Genomic DNA, 24,515 nt, shown 5'->3' with positions numbered 1-24,515 from the left:
AAGCTATTATATTATACTTTGACGGCGTTGTCGCATTTTTTTATGAATTGTGATAGCGTTTGGGAAAACTAAGTTCCGGCTTTCTCATTTAATTTGCAATATCCTATCCTAATTGCGGCAATGGACCCTTCTTAAATTTGTTCTGAATGCAAGGCTAACATGGAAAGACAAAAAAAAGCACACTTTTTCTCAATACAATTTGAGGCATTTCTTTTGCATTTCCAAGCTAGCTTCGCACTTAAGACAATCTTAAAAAGGGTCAAATACCTTTTAGCGTTTAATAATAAACCCCTTGCCGCACTTTGGAATTGCAGCTCAGAATATTGAAATTATTTAGTTGTTTTGTCCTCCAAATTGAGCTCCGATGACATCCCATGCAAGGGGTCTATTGCCTGGTACAGATATCTCCATATATAGAACTGCATATGATTACATTATTTCTTGTATACCATTCAGAACTTGACTAAATTACGGATATTTGTCATTGCATGGTACGAAAACTGTCCTTACAGTAAGATAATAGACAATTTTCGCTGTAGGGAAATTGGGAGAGGGGGAAGGGGTAGGGAAAGACAAGGAGGGAGCTCCCTCTCTCTCTCCCTCCCTCCCCCTCCCCCTTACCACCTCCCCCTTACCACCTCCCTCTTACCACCTCCCCCTTACGACCCTCCCCATTACCCCCTCCGCCAATTCCCCTAGTAAGCCGCTACACAGACTGTGTTCCTCGATTTTATTTTCATTAGAAAAAATTATTTAGTATCATTTTTAACTCAAAACTCAGTTCTACATGTAAGTCTCATTTCAGTGTCCAAATATTCACAAATACCAACGTTTAAGTAAACAAATAACGTTCTACCTCAAAAATACTTACGATTTGAAATTGTACGAATCTTCATTGGAATTCATATATATTCAAAGTAATTCATAACGAAATCGAGGCTAACATTGCAGATTAACAGAGAACAAAACTGGATTATTCTTATATACGACGCCCTAAGGTTTGATAAGACCGAAATGGATTAGTTACCTAAGCACTGATTATACACCATTTCAAAAATGTTGTTGGACAGACTTTTGAAAAGGGAGCTCTGAAACTAAAAGTTATTTTTTATGTGTTTGTGTTTTCTGGCTAAAATACGAAAAAAATACATTTCTAACTCAAAAGTCATGCTTCATATTTCAATCTAAAAGAAAACTACGTTGTTCGGCCGTGAACGTATTACAATTTGCTACGTGCTACTCAGTCTCAGATTTAAGATTTAAATGATCACAGACCGACAACATTTTTTGCATTACTTAATGGTATATACGTGTCATTTGTACTGCATTTTGGCTGTCTACTATTAATGTCTTATCCGTGAAATGAGTTGGATGTTCATTTTAAGTTATGCGTTTCCTGTTCTTAGCGACCTCTTCTATAAAGTGTAAGGAAGCAGAAAGAAATATTAGAAAAAATATATATATATATCAAAAATTGCAGGTGTACAAATGACGGAAATAATTAAGTAACTTCATAATTAGACCATCTGTTGGTTAGTTGTCTTGTTAGTTGGATGGATGGATGGATGGATGGATGGATGGATGGATGGATGGATGGATGGATGGATGGATGCATGGATGGATGCATGGATGCATGGATGCATGGATGCATGGATGCATGGATGCATGGATGCATGGATGCATGGATGCATGGATGCATGGATGCATGGATGCATGGATGCATGGATGCATGGATGCATGGATGCATGGATGCATGGATGCATGGATGCATGGATGCATGGATGCATGGATGCATGGATGCATGGATGCATGGATGATTGGATGAATGAATGATGGGATGAATGGATGGAAGGCCCCATGCGAGGTTGCTTGGTTAGTACGTTCACTTGTTGGTTGGTTTGTTAGTTAAAGATAAACCTCAGACTATCAAGTGATATTCTCAAAAGGAATGAAATACTTTTCCATTGAGTTGAATATGCATTTACCTTTCAGGTCCGATCTCTCCATTCAAAGTAGGAAACCCAACACAGCAGTACACAGGAATAGTAACCCAATGAAAGTCACACCAACAGGTAAGGCTGTCGAACCTGTGCAAATGGTTAATTTAATCATGCATTATATTCTGGTTTTGTCACAAACTATACCTATGGACTTGTACAACGATAGTATTTTCCCCACCAGTAGCAGTATAGGGGAAATCAGTACAGTCTTTTCACATGATTAAAAAAACTTACAGTTATTACTTCTTGTGCCGTTTACTGAGGGAACTGAAAAAAAAATAACACGAAAAATTTTAAAATGCACTTGATTCTCGGGACAAGGTATGCAGTTATTTTGGCGTTGGCGTTGGCGTTGGCGTTGGCGTTGGCGTTGGCGTTGGCGTTGGCGTTACTGTTTCTTTTTTTCCAGAAGGAGTTGGTGGAAGATAAAAAAAGAAATCAATGACATAAAAGCAAGGTCCGAACTCTTCTTTCAAAGTAGGAAACCCAACACAGCAGTAGACAGGACTAGTAACCCAATGAAAGTCACACCAACAGGTAAGGCTGTCGATCCTATGCAAATGGTTAATTTAATCATACTTTATATTCTGGTTTTGTCACAAACTGTTCCTATGGACTTGTACAACGATAGTATTTTCCCCACCAGTAGTAGTATAGGGGAAATCAATACAGTCTTTTCACATGATCAAAAAAACTTACAGTCAATCATTCTTGTGTCTGTTAAGGGAACTGAAAAAAAATAACACGAAAAATTTTAAAATGCCCTTGATTCTCGGGACAAGGTATGCAGTTATTTTGATGTTGGCGTTGGTGTTGGCGTTGGCGTTGGCGTTGGCGTTACTGTTTCTTTTTTTCCAGAAGGAGTTGGTGGAAGATAAAAAAGAAATCAATGACATAAAAGCAAAACTTACTTGATGTTGAAATTTCAATTCGAAGAAAATAAATATTGTATTACATGCAACATGCAATAGTAGGATAACAAGTATGTTCAAATTAAAGGCATTCTGGATGAAGAAACAAACAACAAGGCAATCAAATAATAATTCGTTTAAAAACAAACAAACAAACAATAACAAAATGTACTTGTTGTCAAAAATGTAAGAATGTAACACAGATAAGCCTTGTCTGGATTTTACCTTTTTTGAAATCAATATCCGTGTTTGTTTAAAGTACAAGATAAAACAAGGAAGAGAAAACTGATAATAGAGAAAGAAAAAGAGAGTCTAACAGACAAACGTATTCGTACCTTTTGGAGAACTGAGTGGTGGGGGGTGTGTTGATATGGTTGTTGGAGGGTGTGCTGGAGGTTCTGTTGGACTGACAAAATCTGAATTTACTTGGAACCCTGCAAAATTTCCATCACTTATTGCTTGCAGAATAGGTTGCTTGGGATCCAAGGTATTTGTGGGCCATCCTAACTCTACCACAGCTACAACACTGCCATTTCTACGAAGTAGAGACCGGTACATCATATATTGAGTATATATAAAATTATATGACAGCCTTAAAATTAACAATTAATATTAAAGTAACAATAATAACTAGTGAATATGATAATGATAATGATAATGATAAATTATTTTTATAGCACCCTTTCTATATGGATATAATCAAAGGCGCTTTTATGCAATTTACAAGCATGATTGATGGTTAGTATGAAGTGTAGGCACTGAGGATGGTCACTGCCAGGGTTTCTTTACGTCCTCAGTGGTTCTTTTACGTCCCTATGTTGGTTAGTAATGATGAGTGTTGAGATACCGGACCGCCATTTAAAGTGGTCATCGATATCCGAGCCACTTGAAAGTCTATCCATTTGCAGATGTGATTTCAAAGGCAGCACTTTCTCCTCAGTTATTTTAAGATCCTGAGTGTTGGTCTGGCCGGGACCCGAACCACGACCTCACGCACGAAAGTCCGATGCTCAACCAACTGAGCCAACCGAAATGCTCCAGGTATGCTGCTATTATGCATAATTCAATTTGATTTTCTAATAACTACAATATCAACTCAAATTTATTTTACCGTAAATCCTCTATTTAGCCCCCCGGGGGGCTTATTTATTTCAGGCACGTTTGAGGGAGGGCGTATTGGAGAGAGGGGGCTTAATTGAGAGGGGGGGCTTATTGATTTAGTCGAAACGCAGTAAGTTGTACCATAGTTAATAGTAACTGTTAACTATGGTTGTACGCTGTCAGCATGTAATATGATTGTAACTCAGAATTAAACGGAAGCATTACTATTGACCGTCTCGCATAATCTGTAGTGATGTACATGGCATTTTTATTATTTGATTCACCTTTGTTAGTCTCTCAAGTATAATTTACGATTATGTTAGTGAACTACCGTATCAAGACTTTAATAAATCACCTTTAATCAGTACACGTGACTGTTTAGTTGTGAAGGGGGAGGGGAGGGGGGGGGGGGCTAAAAAGAGAGGGAGGCTTCACAAATTTCTTCCTTTAAAAAGGGGGGCCTTATTAGAGAGGGCGGGGCTTATTTGAGAGGAGGGGCTAAATAGAGGATTTACGGTATGTGCAATGACCACTTAACAATTATGCATAAATGTTGTTGTAGCATAGTGACAAGGAAACAATTTAATGAGTTTGGTACTAACAAAGGGTCCCAGGTTCAATACCAGTAGACATTCCTATTCTTTTATTAACTAATGCAATCTTCTAAATAAATAAAAAATTGTACTTTTGATAAATTTTAAGTCTCGATGATTTTAAGAGAGAATTCTTTTCGTATTCAAGCAGTGAGCACCAAAAATAATTTTTCTTGAAGAAAGGCTAGCTGTTGTATAGTACAAGGCTAAAATATTGTGATTCAGAAAGTTTAGCTTGTTTGGAAGTGGAGATGACCGATGAAAGTGGAATCAAAGTGTTGACCCAAAGCAAAAATTTTATTCGAAAATGAGGTTTAAGGACTTCATTTGCTTATTTCCCATATAGTTTCTATAAAAAAGCCTGACAAAGCAACATTCTAACACAAATGCAACAAAACATCTTTGTACAATTGAAAATACTACTTCAAACAGGCATTTTATCATAGTAGCATCAGTTTCTAACTGTTAAAAAAAGGTTTTGAGTGTTAACCCAAAACGAAAATTGGGATCAAAACTCATACGAAAGTCTAGTTTTTGGCGCTTTTGCCATTATTGCTCATTATTGAAAAAAATTTCCTCTTAATATATTGGACTGGGATTGCTTTGGATTTTTTTTTTTTTTTTTCTGAATAAATGGGGCTCTTGCTCTTGCTCTTTCATCAGTTTCTTGGTGTTTGGAAACCCAAATGAAACACTCCTTTTATACAAAAATTTACATCAAGAGACACAAATCAAAAGTAAAACACAAAATAAATAACTCCAAGGTTGCTGCCTGAATAATGCATTACATATGCACTGGCTTACCTATATCTTATTACTTCACACTTGTGAACAGTTTTGCCTTTCAGGGTATATGTAGTAAGGCACTATTACATGTATACTGGCTTACCTGTATCTTATTACTTAACACTTGTGAATGGTTTTGCCTTTCAGGGCATGTGCAGTAAGGCACTATTACATGTATACTGGCTTACCTGTATCTTACTACTTCACACTTGTGAACGGTTTTGCCTTTCAAGGCATATGCAGTTAGGCACTATTACATGTATACTGGCTCACCTGTATCTTACTACTTCACACTTGTGAACGGTTTTGCCTTTCAGGGCATATGCAGTAAGGCACTATTACATGTATACTGGCTTACCTGTATCTTACTACTTCACACTTGTGAACGGTTTTTCTTTTCAAGGCATATGCAGTAAGGCACTATTACATGTATACTGGCTTACCTGTATCTTACTACTTCACACTTGTGAATGGTTTTGCCTTTCAGGGCATAAGCAATAAGGCACTAAAATGTAAACAATGAATTTTTAAGCATATCATTCTTTAGCATTAAGCTTTAACAGAATCGGGAAAAGCAAATGAAAACTGTTTACTTGCTTGACTTTGTATCATTTTTTCTTAGCCTTATTTCATTACCAATTTATATTACATAATTACGCTACCAACACAGATCTAGGCGTCTTTTTTAGGCGTCATTTCAAACCAAGACCATTGTAATATTAATTTAAGCAAAGCAAGAAATAGAGTGACCACAGTAAATCCGTGAAACTGTCGTTATACTAAATAGCACTATTTCATGCAAATTCCATTGTTTTCTATTGTTTAACTAGAACTATTTTGTATTATTTAGTAATTAGTGTTTCACGGATTTACCGTGGTCACTCTGGAAATACAGTTCAATTAGTGAATATATAGAATCTCAGTATGAATTAGTCATGTCCAACGTAGTTACCTCAGTTTCAATCTTGTTTTTTAATTCCTTGTACTTGTTATAGCTGGGGTTTTCATATTCATAATTGTATGTCAAGTCAGTGAACTCAATGGCCAGCTCCTCCTTATCACATCCCGATCCACCTATTATAGTGGAGAACAATTAGGCACTAATACAAAGCTTATGAAATAGTACATTTGGTAGCAAACATACAGCCCTTGTAATTAACTAATAATCAGCCAAAACAGCAAAGGAGAAAACATGATACTTTACTTTTAAAATTGCAATGATCATATATCATATATATTTATTTCTGGTATTGTTGAAATGCCGTTATTTGTAAAGAAACAGCTATGTTTCAATGGCCCAGTGTTTTTGTGATTATATTTAAAAACCACCCACGCCATATTTCTATTGTTTGATGTAGGATTGAATTTCGATAGAAAACCTAGATTTAACCTTGATTTAAAGTTTGGGGCAGTATTGATATAACCAGGGGAAAGCGGGGCTGAATTCAAAACCCGGGACGTACATGTTTTCCATTGAAATTCAAACCCTACATCAAACAATAGAAATTGGGCGTGATTGGTTTTTAAACCAAAACCGTACTCAGGTTTGCATTAAAATTCAAGACCTCGGGCCTGCCTGAAGTTAAATACAACTGCTAATAGAAATACCTACTTACATGTTGAAAACTGTACAAATGCAGTTGCACTAGCATTCTCAGCTATTCCAGTACTTTTGGCTGTGCATCTGTAGACCCCGACTTTAGAGGTGTCAAAGTTTGTTATTGTTAGTGGGCTTCCTTGAGAGAAAACTTGGGAGCTTCCAATCTTTTCCCATGTTATTATTGGTTTTGGTTTACCATCAGCAGCACATTCAAATGTGACGGTTCCTCCTGATACTGTTTGGTTCCTGGGGTATGTTGTAATGACTGGGGTCTCTGCAATTTAGATAGTAAAGAAATTACAAACAAAGCAAAGCAAAGCAATGAAGCGCAACTGAATAGAACAGAACAAAACAAAGAGGAAACGAATAAGTTTGAAAAGTAGAAGCAATATAAAATATAATTATACCTTATCAACAATGAAATCAAAGAAAACCTTCCGATTACAGTAACATAAAAATCGGGAAAAAAAATCTAAACAAAAATAACAATACAAATAAAGTATTTTGGTCTTTTAATTAATTTACTTTTTCGTTTAGTCACTGTCAGCATGGCTTAATATAAGAATTTTGTTGGTTATGGCTTGTTTCTCGCGCGAAAAAAAAATTGTAAAAGTTTCTTGAATGAGAAATAGTAGAATTCACTCTGTATGAAAAATACGTAAAAGCGTATTTGATTTTGGAAAAGGCTTCCTTCATTATAAAAGTTACCTACAAGTAGATGGTGTTTAATACTTACTGAACACGTTTAGCTCGACTTCGTTAAATAATCTTTGGGTAGTGTTTGTTCATCCACCACGATCTTATAAACATAGACTGCATTCTCGTTCATAACATCTACGGTAGAACCATCTCTATTTAGGCCTTGATTCGTAATGTCCTTGATAACAAAACTTGCATATCCATTCATCGAGTTTACAATGGTCATGCTGTATTTGGCCTGATCTACATTGTTATTCGCATCTGAATAGTACGTAGCAATTAGCATCTCTGTTTTCGCAGCGTTGCCCTTGCGATATCTCCTGATTTTTATAGGAGCTGTTATTTCCCCTGATGCCAGTTTCCACTCCCATCTTAGTTCAACATTCGTCCTGTTTCTATAATACACAACCAGTGGTTTATCGGGATATTTTGTGAATTCAAAAGAAGCTGAGATAGAACAACAAACATCAATTAGACGAAATTTATTATCAGTATATTTAAACAATTACCGTACTTCAGATAAAGCACTATTATTCACCCAAAGCATCTTTTTCTCGCATAAACCAATAAAATGCCTGCAAGAGATTATTTTCTTGCACGCATTTTTAGAGTAATGCTCATTTAGAATTAAAAGTTGCCTTGCTATTCTATCCATCACTATATATTTTCAAGTGCTACTGGCTCGTTTCGTATTTACTAAGCTCTAATTCAGTTTCTTTTTATAACTGCTTTATTATTATATTTATTACAAGAAAATTTTGTTGAATCGCGCGTTTTTGATTTCAGACCAAATTTGCACTCCACCCGATTACCAATTACCATCATAAATTTGAACCTGTTGTTAGTAAATCTGATACTTTTGGTTATTTTCTATAATTTCTAATTTCCAGCTAGTTCATCTACACGAAGCTTAAAGCAACGGATTAACCAGGCTAATATTGTTAAATTACATAAAAAAGAGAGAGCAATACTCTCGGTAGTATATCTTGTTGCTGTTCTTTATGCAATTTATCGAGCTCCAACCAAGTCTTCAAATTCCTATAGTTGAACTGAATTGAAGTATTAGTGCGGAACTAAACTACAAAGAAGGCGAATCGCTGTTCTTAGATATGCCTAGGATGATTGCGATACTTTAATTAAAGTTCGTTTCACAAACATGTTTCAACGTGTGCGTCACGTCATTTTCGGGCAGTGTTACGAGCGGTGTTCTAACCGTTTGTTTTCCTGCTGGCAGAGCCTATTTTCCTTTTGTTTTGGTGGAGTGAGGAAAATAGACTCTACCGATGTTGGACGTTATACTTGTTGCGCCTGCGTGGCGTAACTTAGAAACGCTGTCATGATTTTGACAGCCGCTCTCGTCAAACAACGTTTGGCGTCACGGTGTGTTACATTTGCTTATGCGCACTACATGTTCTAAAACTGGTTTCGTTTGCCCACGATCGTGGACGGCGGTGTATCAAAGGAAACTTTCTATATCGGTCTTTTGGTAATTCATGTGTTTAATGATATACAAGTGTAATGGAATGTTCAGCATGTAAAGTTTTAAAAACAAAATCGCTTCATAACAAAAGAAACAAAGGAATACCCGAAAATCTGGTTCTATTCAAGGCGATACAGATATGTATTGCGTGCAACGTTATTTTTCGCATTTGAAGGGCTTCTAAAAATTCCACTCGCTTGAAATTTCAGGAGCAATAAGTACAATGCCCAAACTAATCATAACGTTGCGCAGGAAAAAATTCCCCGTTGATTTCGTTTTTTTCAATTAGAGGGAAGCATATCTTGAACCCAGGGTACTGTTTACGAAATGAAATGTAACTTTTCTATACCTCAACGATCAGACAGTTACAGTTCAAAAATATTAATATCGACCAGTAGGTCATTTTAGGTCACGCTCACGTTGACTGGACGTGTACAAGTAAGTAAACAAATAAAGATTAGATTGCTATTACGAAATATCGTAAGAAATTCCTTTATTGTAGTTGATGATACAAAAGGGGGAAGTTTCTTTGAGTAAAAAGTGTGTGGTAATAGCGTGCTGTCGTTGATCTATAGTACTTAAATCTCTAGTATCCTGTAGTGTGTTAAGTTATAGAGGCCGTAATCTGTTAGTCACGTCTTAGGGTTCGAATTACTAGCGTTCGGGTCCGAGTGAGGGCCGAGGGAAATCGTGTTACCCCTGTCTAGGCTCGGCAGTGGTTCGTACACTAGCGTTGGTGCTGCATCTGTCATCGCTGTGTAAACACACTGCCACCCCACCTTTCAAAATAATTGGATTAAGCAAGCAGACGAGAGAACAATGGCAAGCAGGCTAGTAGCCTACCCCGGGACTCTATATAGAACTTAAGGTGAATTTGATTAACCATATTAACTGACGGTTGAATATTACTGACGTAAGGAGCATCGCGCGGTCGAGTTGTTGTTGGTATAGTACAAACAGAGTCAAGTACGGAACGGCCGTTAAAGAAGTAACGCTCGTAGGCTATTCAAACCGTTTGACCTTTGGAATGAAAACGTCTGCACTACAACAGCGAACGAAGACAACGAAGGAACACGGACACAAGATAAGTAAACAAGTATATAACGTTAATTTAATTCAAATAATCGAAAGGGGAAAAAACATATAGAAATCCAACCATATTCGGTGTCCTAGTGCCCTTGAACCGATTGATCTCGATTTCTCATCATCACTGGTTACTACATTGATAAAAGAAAATATCGTAAAGATAGTTTGTCAGAGACCGAAATTAATACATTTTGTGGATATCACGGGACTCCGTTGATATTTCATAGATATGTTACGATCCAAAAATATTAAAACTCGAATAATTTCAAAACTGAACAATGAAAATCTCTGAAACTTTCTGATCTTGAAGACTACCATAGTATGTTTCAGATAGTGAACTCCGTTTCTCCGGGTCTGGTCAGATTACGCCAAGAAATAGATTTAAAAAATAATCACATAACGTCACTGTGCCTTTAGGGCGTGTCCGATGGTCACGAAATACACGCGATCTAAAACTTCCATCTATCCCTACACTTAATATAAACTCATATTTGGCCAAGGTATATCTGGTGCCGCGCAGTTTGCAATACAAGTAGAGGAGTCGTGCTTCAAAATTATTGTATCGAGCCAACTTAATTTGACCTTACAGAATATTTTTCACTGCGAAACGATCTGTAAACAACATATAAATGAACCTCCATCGATTCATCTTTGGATATTCGTGTACACATGGACCGACATTTTCGACTTGATATGAGTTCTTCAATAATGGAAATTCGGCGTTGAAAGAAAAGCACTAGTTAACATTGTTATATCAAGTAGTTTGCATAAGTTCCCAATGATTTCATCAAACAAATATGTATCAGGAAGTATGACGTCGCTCGTTGTTATACTTTTTATTGTGAATTACCTAGACTACACATGATCTAATCACAGCAACTACTCTCATCGATATCTTGCGAATTATTTAAAACAGTTATGGATTTTATATAGCTTACCTGCTGGTGTAACAAAGCACAGAAGAATATAAAAGTTTTCAAACTTCATTGCTATTTTAGAGTGAAGACTCAAATATTATGAATGTTTATGAGGCCACAGTCTGTCGGGTGCTTTGTTTGCAGAACCACAGGCCCAGGTCAGGTGCGCCAGGGCACAGGCACCCCAATCTCCTGTTCTGTCAACGGTAATGTTTCGTAGCGCATAAAATTAATACATTAAAAGATTTAAAAAAAACACTTTTCCCACCTATATAAATTTATTTATAGATAAATAGCTACTTTGCTATTTATTTCCTTATAATAATAATAATAATAATAATAATAAAAATAATTAGTATTATGATTTATTATTACTATTATTATTATTATCAATCATCATTATTATTATTATTTATAATAATTATTATTAATTGTTATTATTAATTATTAATATTAGTAGTAGTAGTAGTTGTTTTTTTTTTTGAAGGTTGGATTAACCTAGTTGGAATTCGACAAAATCCTCGATGAGTTCAATGCAATTGAGCACGATTCTTATTCAAGGACTTCTTAGGATTACCAATCTATACAATATACATAGTATTTTTGTTTTCTTATTTCTTATTAATAATTAACCTCAGGTGTGCGCTCCTTCTAATTCAGGTGTGTCATCCTTATCCCTCAGCTCTGTCATTCTTCTCTTTCGGGTTTGCCATTCTTCTATCACATCATTATGACTCAGGTGTGTCATTTTTCTGTCTTAGATGTGCCAACCTTCTATTTCAGGTGCATCATCATTCTTCGTCTTCAAGGTTCAAGGATCTCAAGGTTATCAAGGTTCTCCTCCGTGTTTGCAATCCTTTTGTTTCAGGCAAGGTGTGCTGTGTTAAAACTGTTGTAAATACTTACTTGCGTGACGTGCTGCAGTTTATGACATTAACCTCTAGAAAAGGTCACTCCACTGAACATCAAACACACAGCAGCCAAAAGCAGACGAGCGTGAATAGATTTACTTATCGATCAGTGCAAAACGGTTCACGTATCGCCTAATTGATATTCCAGAGGTTTTCAAAAGTTAATATTCATATAAATAATTGCAAGCACAGAAAATGTATGTCATTTTATTGAGCTGTCTAGCTGCAGTGATTCTACAGTTACTTCCGCCTGTTGGTAAGTTGAAGATATATTGATTATTGAGTGCAGTTTACATTATGATTAGTTTCAGTAGGAATTCGTAGATTATAGAAGATAAATATTTGATAATATTATTGCATTCATCTAATTAATGGCATAGGTTGTATTTCGATCTGATCTTACTAACTAAAACCACCGATCATGAAATATTCTATTAAAGGTGCATCGGTGCTGGTCGCGCTTCATCATTTGTTTTGTTTGCTGTATAATAATATTTTATCCACAGGAAGCCCAATTGATATAAAAGAAATAAAATCGAAGCATAATATTAAAAAAGACGTATCTTAAGCTACCATATTAGTCGAAGTCAATATATACAAGGCATATACTATTTTTGTGTCCTGCACCAAGAACAAGACGACTGAGAAGATTGAGAAGTGCGGTGCCTTATGTTTAATATCAATACCGTACATGCAAAAAAACAAGAAGTTGCACGACAGAGGAACACGAGTAGGTGATAATTGTAACTAGAATATATCGTATTTGACATATTCAAGTTCTGGTGTACTGTTAACTCCTAACTATTGCCGGCTGTTTATGTTTCTGTGCTTAAGTTTTTGGTACGTTAAATCAAACGCGAATGATCAACTAACCTTTTAAGGAATTGACTGTTTAATGCCAGTACAAAATAACAGAAGTCGATCGTTTGGGGAATTGGTAACCCATTCGTACTTTCTCAGCTATACCTTTGTTTAGCTAGTTCGTTCTTAGTTTTTTGGTTTCTTAAAACTGCGATGCTACATAGCTAATTACCGTCCTATACTATTAACAAAACACCAGGAGGAATGCAATCACCATTTACTAAGGTGCCACCTAGTGTGCTGTATGTGGTGAGTGGTCAAGACGCTAGGATGATGTGGGACTACAATGTTAGCAACAGGGACGCCGAATTTGGTAGTTACTCACCCACTTGGTACTACATAAATGTGACGCAAATACAGATTGCTAATGAGTATAAGTGGAGTTCCCCTAAATGGAAATGGTCTATTTTACCAACATGTCCTGATAGGCTGAAAGGCCGACTCCGTAAGGAATCAACGGCTACTCTGGTCATCTCGAGCGTCACCATTACCGATAGCGGGATATATGAGTGCGGTCTTACATTGACCTCTGGATTGTACATATCTTCAAAAGTAGAATTGTTCGTTACAGGTGAATCAACCCGACAAAGATATTTCTATTTATGTCCCATAATACCCATAATATAATCATAGATTAGAATCTATTTATATTTAATAGCAAGTTATATATTTCCATCAATGCAACCAGATTTTAGTTTAGTTACAGCCAGTCAGTATTCACCATCGTGATCCATTTTTTACTATATGTCTAGTACTTATACCCAGTCCTGGACCACTGACGAGAGAAGTGGGACAAGATGTGGTGTTCATGATTAATAGTACAGCAATGTCAGAAGCCACTTGGGGAGTACGAGATGGTGACTCAAATGACCTGAATCCAAGACTTTACCGCGTATTTAACCCTGGTAGTGCATTTCCAGACACCAAGATCAATTCAACAAGTTACGCAGGAAGAGTCAGTTTTGTTGGTGATCTGACAAAGGGTCAGGCTTGGTTCAAGATAACAAACCTGAACATTAATGACACCAACCAGTACATGGCAAGAATATTCCTGCAGGGAGAATCAAGTTACAGATTCAGTTCTACAAGACTTAATGTAATACAACAAGGTATTTGTTCTTTATTTCTTTTTTTTTTTTTTTTTTTTTCTTTCTTCTTTAATTAGAAAATTAAAAAGTTACAGATATAGTTACAGTAAACAAATAATAACAAAGAAAAAAGTGTTTTAGTTCCTAAAAAACCGAAGCGTTAAAAGCATCAAGTGAAATAACACATGGGGGCCAGGAACCAAGTTACTTTTCCTTCCTTCTTTCCTATCTTCCTTCCTTCCTTCCTTCCTTCCTTCCTTCTTTTCTTCCTTCTTTCTTTCCTTCCTTCCAACCCCCTCTTTCTTTCTCTGTCTCAAATCTTTAATTTTATCAATGCAAGCAGGTTATTTGTGTTTTCTGTAGTTGCACCAGCCACTACAATACCTCTACAGACATCCACAAGAGAACTCAGCACTTCAGCTTTAAGCTCAAAAATCTCTCCTCGGCCAACATCGCAAGTGCCTCGTAAGTAACATTTTTTATAGTCGCTTTCAGTGTTCTATAAGCAATATAACCGTAAGAACTTTAAGTTGCTTTAGTATGTGACTTACTTATCTTTATATAATTATCTTGACTTCTATAGAAATTTCAAACAGAAGCATATCAATAAAAGTGGTAAAGGAAGTATCTGGAAATCTCAGTGATGCAAACTCTGACGCTTTCAAAACCTTTAGCGAAAACTTTCTTTCTGAGGTGAGTCGTGTTGAATAATTAGCACCAGTTGGCAAACCTGCAAGTGATATTTTGGTACTGGTCATATTAAAATATATACCATGAAAACTAAGTAATATAAGAAAACCGCAATAGAAAAGACTCAAGAACCTGAGGAAGAACAAAATGAGTAAGAGAGAGAGAGAGAGAGAGAGAGAGAGATAAATAGGTGTTCGATAAAATGTAATGATTATATTAGAAAATACATTGCGTCTTTATATTTCACGATTTTCGAAAGCAACAGTGAATTCGATTCTCTAGAAGCCATATCTTAGAGGCAAAATCAAATTATATGATATTTATGTTCTATGTCATAGATCAACATTGTCTATAGAAATTTCGATAACTTTGAGGAAGCCAAGGTCACAAGAGTCAGGTATTAGACATTACCATAAAAGGCGGTAAAAAAGAGAGATGTGTTGAAGGACCAATCTTCTCCTTGCTTTATGCTTTCCACAACGCTTCTTCAATAAGTACGTCCAGTGCTAATTATTTGTATTTTTGGTTTATTTCTTAAAAGTGAGAATATTATTCCTGTGAAGTTCGTTGTTTTCTTCAAGAACACGATAAAACCAGATGAAATATGTGCTCCACTTAAAGATGAAGTAAAAGACAATAAACTTGGAAGTCTCAAGATAGTACCTGGTTCATTAGGGTGCTCTAATGGTATGTTTGAAAAGAAGATGACTGAGTGACTGACTGGTTGACTGTAGTGGTGAAAAGAGAAAAATGTACTATTATACTATTGTACTGAATAAATTAAATATGAAATATTTCAGAACCCAGCTTCCCCAAGAATCAATCAAGTTCTGCTTGCACATGTAAGTAAAAATGAAAAAATGGTGACTATCAATGACATATGACCTACTATCTATCCCACACTATTGAAAACACATGCAATCAGAATGTACAAAGTACGAGTCCCTCTTGCAATATTCCATTCTAAGCCACATAAACCATTGTATAGCCAGTATGTACGATGATCCCGTATTTAAAAGAATACTAGCTCAGTGGTTACTTTTCTACTTTTTAATCTATACTGGGGGCCATTTTGATTAACAGATCAAAAACAGTTTTCCGTGTTTGATACTCTGATCCAAACACTCGGGATGTTGAGAGATCACGAGAGGAGCGTAGGAAACCACGACGCGTAGCGGAGTGATTTCCAACTTCTCGAGCGTTCTCCAAACATCCCAAGTGTTTTGGTCAGAGTATCAAACACGGAAAACTGTTTTTGATTTGTTTTATAAAATAACAAACGCGCGAAAAGATCGAAAAAGGGCAAAGGCTAAGTAAATTCTCCCTACGTGCCGTCTTATTCAAACTGACCAATGAGCGCGCGCGATAGATTAAAAATGACGATAGCGTGTTTTGATACTCTCATCAAACATGGTTTTCGACAAATCATAGCGCGCGTAGTATCCCAATTATTTTATAAATAACATTAAAAAAAAGTGATCGACTAATTTGCCTATGCCTTCTATCTTGATGTTTTCATGCATTGATAGGCACCTCAATCATCGCGGCATGTACAACTATCATCATATTCCTGATTCTAGTTGTAGTGGTTCTGCTTTTCTATATTTGGAGAGGAAGATCAAATACCGGTTAGTCCACAAATCAGATTCAAACATATAACTAATGTCGTTCAAATTTTAAAAAGGGTAGCGAAAGAAATTCATTGTTTTTATTTGTTGTAGGAAAAGGAGCAGAAAGCAGGTACTGTTTGCTTCTTTACTTTTTTAAGTTTTCTTGTTTTTGTGTTGGTTTTTCCATTCTTGTATATTAACTTTTTCATTGTTTGCATTCGTGTTACTGCAGAGGGTCGTCAAACATACAAGACAAGGACCTTGAAAGTTATGAGGTAACCATAGATATCATGCCATAGATATCAAGATATGCTTGAAAGGCTCCCCTCTAAACTTGAACCCAATGAACGCTCCAACCAAAAGACCAGTTTTTAAGCTATTGTGCGTGTGTGTTTTCAAATGGGAGAGTGGGAAGGGGGAGTGCAACATCGTTATACCGAATTAAGATTTTAAAAACGATTTTTAATTAAGGAGGAAAAACAGAAAACCCGGAGAAAACCCTAGAATCACATTAGAGAACCCAAAAAATATATACCTATATGACCGGAGAATCGAAGCCATCTGCATTGTTGAGAGGCAACGCATTAGCAGCCTTTTGTAAAATGACAAAAACATTTTGTTGTTTAGAATGTCCATCAAATGGAAGACGCCTCACAAGGCATGGCAATAAAAACAACTCGAACGCCAAATGAAAAAGACATTTATGAAACAATAAAAGAAAACAGAAATAAAGACACAGCGGCGATAAAAGCAAATGTGAAACCTACGCGTGGACCTTCTGTCGGCGCCCAAGGCGACGTGCCTCCATTGCCACAACATTACCAAGACCTTCAAATAAAGGCAACATGTCCGACCCCGCTATATGAACCTCTCAAGCAGCGGGGCTTTGGTAACAAAGAAGAGCTGGCTCCAGGAGATCCAAAAACATACGAACGGCTACAACAGAGTGCATCAGGAAGAGAATACCAGTCATTGAAGAGTTATAAGGATACCGAGAGCAAAGTATGAGGCAATAACTATGCAGCCACAAAAAAATTATTGTGTTATAATATTAAAATTGTTGCAGCACGCTATCGCGTACCACCATCAATTTAATATCTAGTTGCATTTATTTACTAAATATTAAAGGTAATAAGCTGCCAACCGTATGGGAATACATTTTCTATATGAATACACTTTTTCATGTTCTGAATAAAGGGATAATGCTAATTATTACCTATTCATATCACGTGCAAAAGAGAATAAATAAATAAATTTCAGTTTTCTGTGGTTATGTTTACTTGTAGTGCAAACGTTACCTACCCTTAGGTAATAATTAAAGACCACTTTATTTTCTGTGACATTCGTCTGAGCAAGCGCATGCACGATAAAGTGTCACTTTATATTCAATGTTTTCTACGATAGCAAAACTAAATTTCTAGAGCTTTCCAAAACGTCTGGCATCTTGTAAAGCACCGGCAGTAAAAATGACAATCTTCTTAGGTCTTTTTGGAAAGACATTCGATGATTATACAATCTTGCATAGGAAGCAAAGATACATGGTTTTATATACCGTCATTTGTCACGTAGTCGAAGCTATTTATAGTCATGTGACAAATGAACCATATTAAAAGGGCAAGAAGGTTAACTTTGATGACATTGATTTGCAAATCGAAATATATTAACACAATATCATATGCAAAGTAGAAAAAGGAAAGAGAGAGCTTCAGCTAGCTCGTATTTACAATTATTTCAAGTTCAAAACAAGATCTGTTCAGATCTGTTTCCCAATGTTTAGTCATGAGTTCTTCTTGTGTTTGTTGGGAATCACTATTGGAATACTTCCGCTTATCGGTTAGTGACATCCACTTCTTGTACTTCTTTTACCTACCACAAACCAAAAAGTAACACATGAATTATTCAATCTAAACTGACATTGGGTGCAATTATTTAGCAATTACCTGACAGTGACAAACAGCGTATTAATCACAATAGCTGTAATAAACTGCCTATATGTGCATTTCGATCTCATAATTAATTAAAAATTCGAGCGTCATCAATAAAGATTTATTGTTCTTTTTTTTTTCTTTCTTTCTTTCTTTTCTTTAATTTTTCCACAAGAATCGACCCTCTTTTCGAAGCACTATGAAATCAAAAGTAGTGGTGCCCGCTAGCTGAAGAATAAATAAAATATACATTGGAAATGCCTGTTTTGAAAAGCCTTTATTTACTTTAGATGGAGCTGTGAGATTTACTCAAGTCCCACCATCTATCTTGTATGTGCCTATTGGCGGAACTGCAAAGTTTGTCTGGGATTACCATGTCGATGACCGAGACAGAGAGTTTTTTACAACGTCCCCAGAATGGTATTACAGTAACAATATTAACAAGACTCGCATTGCTGCTGATGCCTTAAATTTTATAAGTGGAAAACTTCAATGGGGGTGGTATATATCACCATCATGTCCAGGAAGACTGAGACATCGACTCAGCAAGGAATCTGTTGCTACTCTAGTCATCTCAAATGTGACTAAACACGATAATGGGAAATATTCGTGTTTGCTGGTTTTAAATTCGGGACAGAACCCAAGAAGAACAACACAGCTGATAGTAACAGGTACGGTAAATACAATCTTAATGATGGTGAAGCAGTTTTATATATGTTTCATCTATGTTTGATCAAATATTAGTATTATATGTTTGATCTAGCATTAGACTTATATTTAGTGTTAGTGTTATTTGTAATGTTGTTTGTTATGTTTGTGTTTGAAATAATAATGAAAATATTAAAAATATGAAATATATGATTTAAAAAACCTGTTTGATCTAATTTAAGCATGCCATAGCTATTTAGGGTTTACGACAGCCTTTGTCGATTATAATCAGATCATAAAACTACTCTAGCTAAGATCAATAAACAAGGTAAAAGCCACTGTCTTAGATATGTCATACTTTGACCAGCATTTGTAGAACTGAAAAAGGAGAACAAAGACGATCTGAAACAAGCTTAAGGGATTAATGCTAGACCCATTATATTAATATATCCTTTAGTTTATTTATTTTTTATCGATGTTGGGGATCACGCAACTAATTTTATACAATATACTTTGACTTAGTCTCTTCTTACTGCTTATTATATTCAAACACCATAACACAGGTTAAAACGTATAGGAATTATTGAACTCCAGTAGGAAAATGATGTGACTGTCACTTTGGTCGCAGCACGTCACGCAACTAAACATTTACATAAGTTTTAACCTCTAGAAAAGGTTACACCGAAGAATATTAAACGAAAGGCACCCAAAAGCAGACAAATCTGAGCAGATTTATTTATGTGCAATAACATTCACATAACGCCTGATATATACTGGAAAAACGATCACAACTCAAATTTAATAGCGATAAACCCTTTAACAAAACATGTATGTAATTTCATTGAGCTATGTAGCTCTGATTCTACAGTTATTTCCGCCTGTTGGTGAGTTGAAGAGAAATGTATTCATTAAGTGCAGTTCATTACTTTGACTTAAAGGTCATGAAAATTTAGTCTAGAAGAAGATTATTAAGTATAATAATAATGTCATCACTAGGTTATACGTATCTATATCCCGCAAAACATAAAGAAACTAAGTTATAAAAATATGTGGGCACTAAATTGTTAATTGCCGTGTTTCAACGGAAGTTTTATTCTGTGTTTTATCAATATATTTTTTAAAAGGGAGCCCACTAATATAAGAGTAACGCTATCAACAGGAGTACAGACACTCCATTGTTTACAATCAAAATAAGAAAACCGTGAACACCTAAAATATGTTTTTTGTTAAACATCGTATTGCGTCCAATCCGATGCGAGAATGGATTCATTTTTTATTAACTGTCGCATGTGATTGGTCAGAATACGATGTCTAACAGAAGGGTTTTGCCGAATTTGATGTTTTCGCATAAATATCTACTATTCTATACTTAATCATATTATGTATTTTATAATATAACGATTCTTATTAGTAGATTTGTACGTTTCATTTGTTGTTAATGGTCAACCATCTGTTTTTGTTTACGCCTTTTGAAAGTGCCCATATCCAGTCCTGGTCTACTAACAAGAGAGGTTGGACAAGATGTGGTGTTCATGTTTAATGCTACCAACATAGAGGTAGTCAACTGGGGAATACGAGATGGCAACACTAACAATCTGAAACAAGGACTTATCAACTACAATATAGCAGATGGAATACAGTTAGATAAAAAGATCAATTCAACGAGTTACGCAGGAAGAGTCAGTTTTGTTGGTGATATGTCAAAGGGTCAGGCTTGGTTCAAGATCACAAACCTTAACATCAATGACACCAATCAGTACATGGCACTGATTGCAACACAGGGAGCATCAGCACCTCAACCTGTACCAGTACAGTTAACTGTGACACAACCCGGTCAGAAAATGTCTTTGTGCTTTAAATTATATATGTGTTTAGGTCTAGGATAATTTAGAGTTCCATTTTTAGTAAGTATAGTGCTCTTTCCTGAAAGGAAAATGAGGTAAAAAATCATTCCAATTCAAACTGCAATAGTATTATGTTCATTTGCTCCAATAATGTCTACTTTTCTTGTCATTGTCATCATTTTTTTTTTTTTTTTTTAGTTTTTCATTTACTTTCTTTCTTTTTCTTTCTTTTCTTTTCTTTTTCCTTTGTAACAATTTCAGCACCAACTAAAAAACCTATCCGGACTTCAACCACGGCAATCACATCATTTGTATCAAGCACAATATCGTCAATTGCACCGAGGAACATAACGTCAAGTGCACCGAGGAATATAACTTCGACAACACACTCTCGTGAGTAATCAGTCTGAGACTAGTTAGCACTGTCTGCCAATTCTGTACTTTTTATTCCTCGTCGTCTTTCAAGCAAAACATGATTTATTTTGAATATTCTTGGCGGATAGTATGTATTGTTACTTTTAATATTTTGAAACTAACAATAAACAAGCATTTTTTTGTTTTTTGTTTTAGTACCCGGAACGAGTATTACTGAGAATCAATCAAAGCCTAATGGAACATGTAAGTATGCAGCTGTACACATCAATTAAAGACGTCTGTCATCACGTCATCATTTGAGCAAGCTACAAAAATGTTGAAATGTATTGCTAAAGCAAATTGTATGCACTCGTTTTTATAGTGTGCAATAGTTACCTTTATCACTGCGCTTACTCCAATGCCATACTTAGTAAATATGCATATTGTTCATTTTTGTAGGTACCTCAATCATCGCAGCATGTGTCACTATCATCGTTATTCTTGTTGTTGTCGTCGTGGTCTTAATCGTCTACATTTGGAAAGGAAAAGGTAAAAATGGAAACTAAACACACCTTTTATTATCGACACTGAATGATTTACAATCAAACCTTCTCAAAAACATCAATTTTGTTCAGTTTATTGTAGTCAAAATATTTAAATGTATACAAATTTATTTTTCATATTCTAGAAAAATCAGCAAGGAAAAGGTATTTTTTGATGTAACTTTTTATCTGTCGTTCTTCCAAATTTTCTCTCTGCTGGGTTTTTATCCTTTATTCGTTTACTGGTATGTTTATTTGTTTGCTCGAATGCAATAGAATAAAGTTCTTAAGTGTTTATTAGCATAATGTACTTTGGTTTATTATTTATCACTGCAGAAGTCTGTCAAGTATTAAAGGGGAGAACCTTGAGGCTTACGAGGTAAATGTATTGTCTTAACTATGGAAACGCTCTTTCATCGCAACAAAGTTATATCTTTACAACACCTATTATCTGTATACTAATATTACCATGACTACAGTGTATGCATAGACTATATGCAAATATATTAAATATAATGTACTATGATACCAGCAAATGCACAGCAAGTGTGTTGTAGAATTAGAAAATACGTCTACCGTAAGGGGCCCATTTTGAAATTCAACAAAAATCCCTTTTTTTATTTATTATTTTATTTTATTTAGATAAATAAAATAATATTAAAAAACAAAAATCCCTTAATTAAATGGTTTTGTTGTGAAGTGTGATCGTCTGAGTGAGTGTAGTCCTGAGAAAAACATTTGGTTGTGACTGACGTTTCAACAACCTGAGCGGAAGTCATCTTCAGAGTCCAGTGAGAAAACGAGAGAGAGAGAGAGATGTTATCAAAAGTTTTTTTTTTCTTTATCAAAATAAGTTTGTAATCTTGCTACGCCTTTTGTAGCAAAATAATAGGTTCTTAATATTTATAGGTTTAAAATGATGCACGCGCGAGAAAGTTTGTTTGTACTAACTGAGATTTCTTGAGATCTGTGGAAATTTTTCATTTTCATTTTTTCCATTTTTTTTTTTTTCAATGTAGAATGCTAATCAGATGGACGACGCCAATATCCATAAATCAGCCAAGCCAAGAATTGCCGAAAAGGAAATTTATGAAACAATTTGTGAAAAAAAAGATGAAGGTGCCAACACTGAACTCGCTCACCATGGTATTGGTGCTTTGGCTGTAAATGAGATGACTACGATTAACTCCTCAGCCCCCATTGCACGTGGTCAAGACCCCGCGCATTCATTGCCACAACATTACCAAGGTCTCTCAAATGTAGCAAGAACCCGACAGATGCCATTATACGAGCCTCTCAATAAACGCAACACTAGGCAGAGCACTGATGCGGCTGATAATCCTAGAACATACGAACAACTGCAGCAGAATTTGACAAGACGAGAGTACCAGTCGTTGCAAATCACTCCAAACAAAGGAGAAAGCAAAGTGTAGTATTTGTTTTCTTTGTCCCGAATCAAAAGTATTAAAAAGGGTTGCTTACGTGTTCAATGTTGGCAATTGAAGTATCTTTTCGTTGCAAGTAATACACCAAAAGAGGGGGTCATTTTTCTTTGACGAACAAGGGGGGGGGGGGGGGGGGGGTGGGGGTTAATTGAAGGCCCAAACACTAGACCATCGATCCAATCCGATAATGTGAATAGTAAAGGTTCGAACAATCATTGAAAACAAATTCAATGAAAACCATAAACAAAAACAAAAAAAAAACAACAAACAAACAAAAAAAAAAAACAAAAAAAAAAACAAAACAAAAAAAACAAAAAAAAACAAAACAAAACAAAAAACAAAAGAAAAAAGAAAAAAGACAAAACAGAACGACAACAAACAAAAACATTTAATTCATATCAAGGTAACTAAGGGTTATCTTGATTACAATGGTTGCACTCCGTTCTGATGCTTCTTCTAAAGTTTCTATAAGCACACTCATTAGCACTGTTAGTGTTAGCATCGAATTACTACGGTATGCAACCCTTCCCTCACTTGTTTTCTTGCTATAATGTAATGTAAGACCCCAATTTAATATGCTTTAAGAACAACCACAATTCGTCTGAGGTTTTGCGGTGCATGGGCGGTTTTGAAACCTTATTTCGCTGTGGTTTTGAGGGTTATAATTTCAATTACCGCATGCCTTATTTGATCCTTTGACTGAATTCCTCAGGCCGCAGGATTACTCAGGCCGCAAGATTACTCAGGCCTTTATTGAAGCCGGTAAAAAAGGCCAAAGACAGAAATTTGGGATCAATGTGTCTATCTGGGATATCGTATACGATCTCATGACATCGTACACGATATCATATCCAACACGTTCATTCTGATCGTACACGATCAGTTTCGTTGTGTGTAAATAATCGTACACGATCAGCTTTGATATCGTACACGATGACGTGGTTGGTTACATTTACAATCGTACACGATTCAGCTTTGATATCGTACACGATCGGTTTCATTGCGTGTAAATAATCGTACACGATTCAGCTTTGATATCGTACACGATCAGTTTCGTTGGTTACATTTACAATCGTACACGATTCAGCTTTGATATCGTACACGATCAGTTTCGTTGGTTACATTTACAATCGTACACGATTCAGCTTTGATATCGTACACGTTTCGGGATAAATAAATTTAGGGCTCCCAAACGCGCATGACTATGGATATAACATCACTGGTGACGTAATGATAATGATCATTCATCCATAAATACCGGACATAGATGGGAAAAGCGATAAATATTGGATAATACATGGAAAAGGAAAAGGGACTAAAGGGATAAAACATAGATGGGACTAAAGGAATAAAACATAGATGGGACTAGAGGGATGAAACATAGATGGGACTAAAGGAATAAAACATAGACGGGACTAAAGGGA

General features: G+C 35.8%; 3 protein-coding genes across 8 annotated transcripts; 1 reads left to right on the top strand and 2 right to left on the bottom strand.

Annotated features, from left to right (window-relative positions):
• Positions 1-716: 716 nt before the first annotated feature.
• LOC148905542 (uncharacterized) lies at positions 717-7,541 on the bottom strand. Its single transcript, XM_089040578.1, has 9 exons — positions 7,517-7,541; positions 7,008-7,265; positions 6,344-6,465; positions 5,835-5,896; positions 3,247-3,446; positions 2,700-2,735; positions 2,235-2,267; positions 1,986-2,087; positions 717-1,415 (listed from the first exon to the last, which is right to left on the bottom strand). Exons 1-8 carry the CDS (start codon positions 7,539-7,541, stop codon positions 2,008-2,010), a joined length of 816 nt encoding a protein of 271 aa, XP_088896704.1. The 3' UTR covers positions 717-1,415; positions 1,986-2,007.
• Positions 1,957-23,136, top strand: LOC116300126 (uncharacterized). 6 transcript variants are annotated; one of them, XM_089040643.1, is made up of 17 exons: positions 1,957-2,072; positions 2,410-2,537; positions 3,377-3,463; positions 3,852-3,952; positions 11,957-12,046; positions 13,145-13,516; positions 13,698-14,054; positions 14,397-14,498; positions 14,617-14,726; positions 15,062-15,120; positions 15,265-15,410; positions 15,524-15,565; positions 16,253-16,351; positions 16,445-16,463; positions 16,566-16,608; positions 16,961-17,335; positions 18,549-18,691. In XM_089040643.1, the coding sequence occupies exons 6-17, from the start codon at positions 13,150-13,152 to the stop codon at positions 18,558-18,560; spliced, it is 1,731 nt and encodes a 576-aa protein (XP_088896769.1). In that variant the 5' UTR covers positions 1,957-2,072; positions 2,410-2,537; positions 3,377-3,463; positions 3,852-3,952; positions 11,957-12,046; positions 13,145-13,149; the 3' UTR covers positions 18,561-18,691. The 6 variants fall into 6 exon arrangements, with proteins under 6 accessions (XP_088896769.1, XP_088896765.1, XP_088896767.1 ...); XM_089040639.1 differs by having other exon boundaries at positions 11,957-12,340; XM_089040641.1 differs by having other exon boundaries at positions 3,838-3,952; positions 11,957-12,340.
• On the bottom strand, positions 7,131-11,336 carry LOC148905541 (uncharacterized). Its single transcript, XM_089040648.1, has 3 exons — positions 11,195-11,336; positions 7,728-8,137; positions 7,131-7,265 (listed from the first exon to the last, which is right to left on the bottom strand). The coding sequence occupies exons 1-2, from the start codon at positions 11,241-11,243 to the stop codon at positions 7,737-7,739; spliced, it is 450 nt and encodes a 149-aa protein (XP_088896774.1). The 5' UTR covers positions 11,244-11,336; the 3' UTR covers positions 7,131-7,265; positions 7,728-7,736.
• Positions 23,137-24,515: the final 1,379 nt, after the last annotated feature.

This window comes from Actinia tenebrosa, unplaced genomic scaffold, assembly GCF_029948245.1.
Source record: "Actinia tenebrosa isolate PJP-AT-01 unplaced genomic scaffold, QUT_ActTen_1.0 PGA_scaffold7__59_contigs__length_16204524, whole genome shotgun sequence".
In the NCBI taxonomy this organism is placed as follows: Eukaryota; Metazoa; Cnidaria; class Anthozoa; order Actiniaria; family Actiniidae; genus Actinia; species Actinia tenebrosa.
The sequence above is the reverse complement of the archived record's forward strand: the minus strand, read 5'-3'. Positions and strand labels throughout refer to the sequence as shown.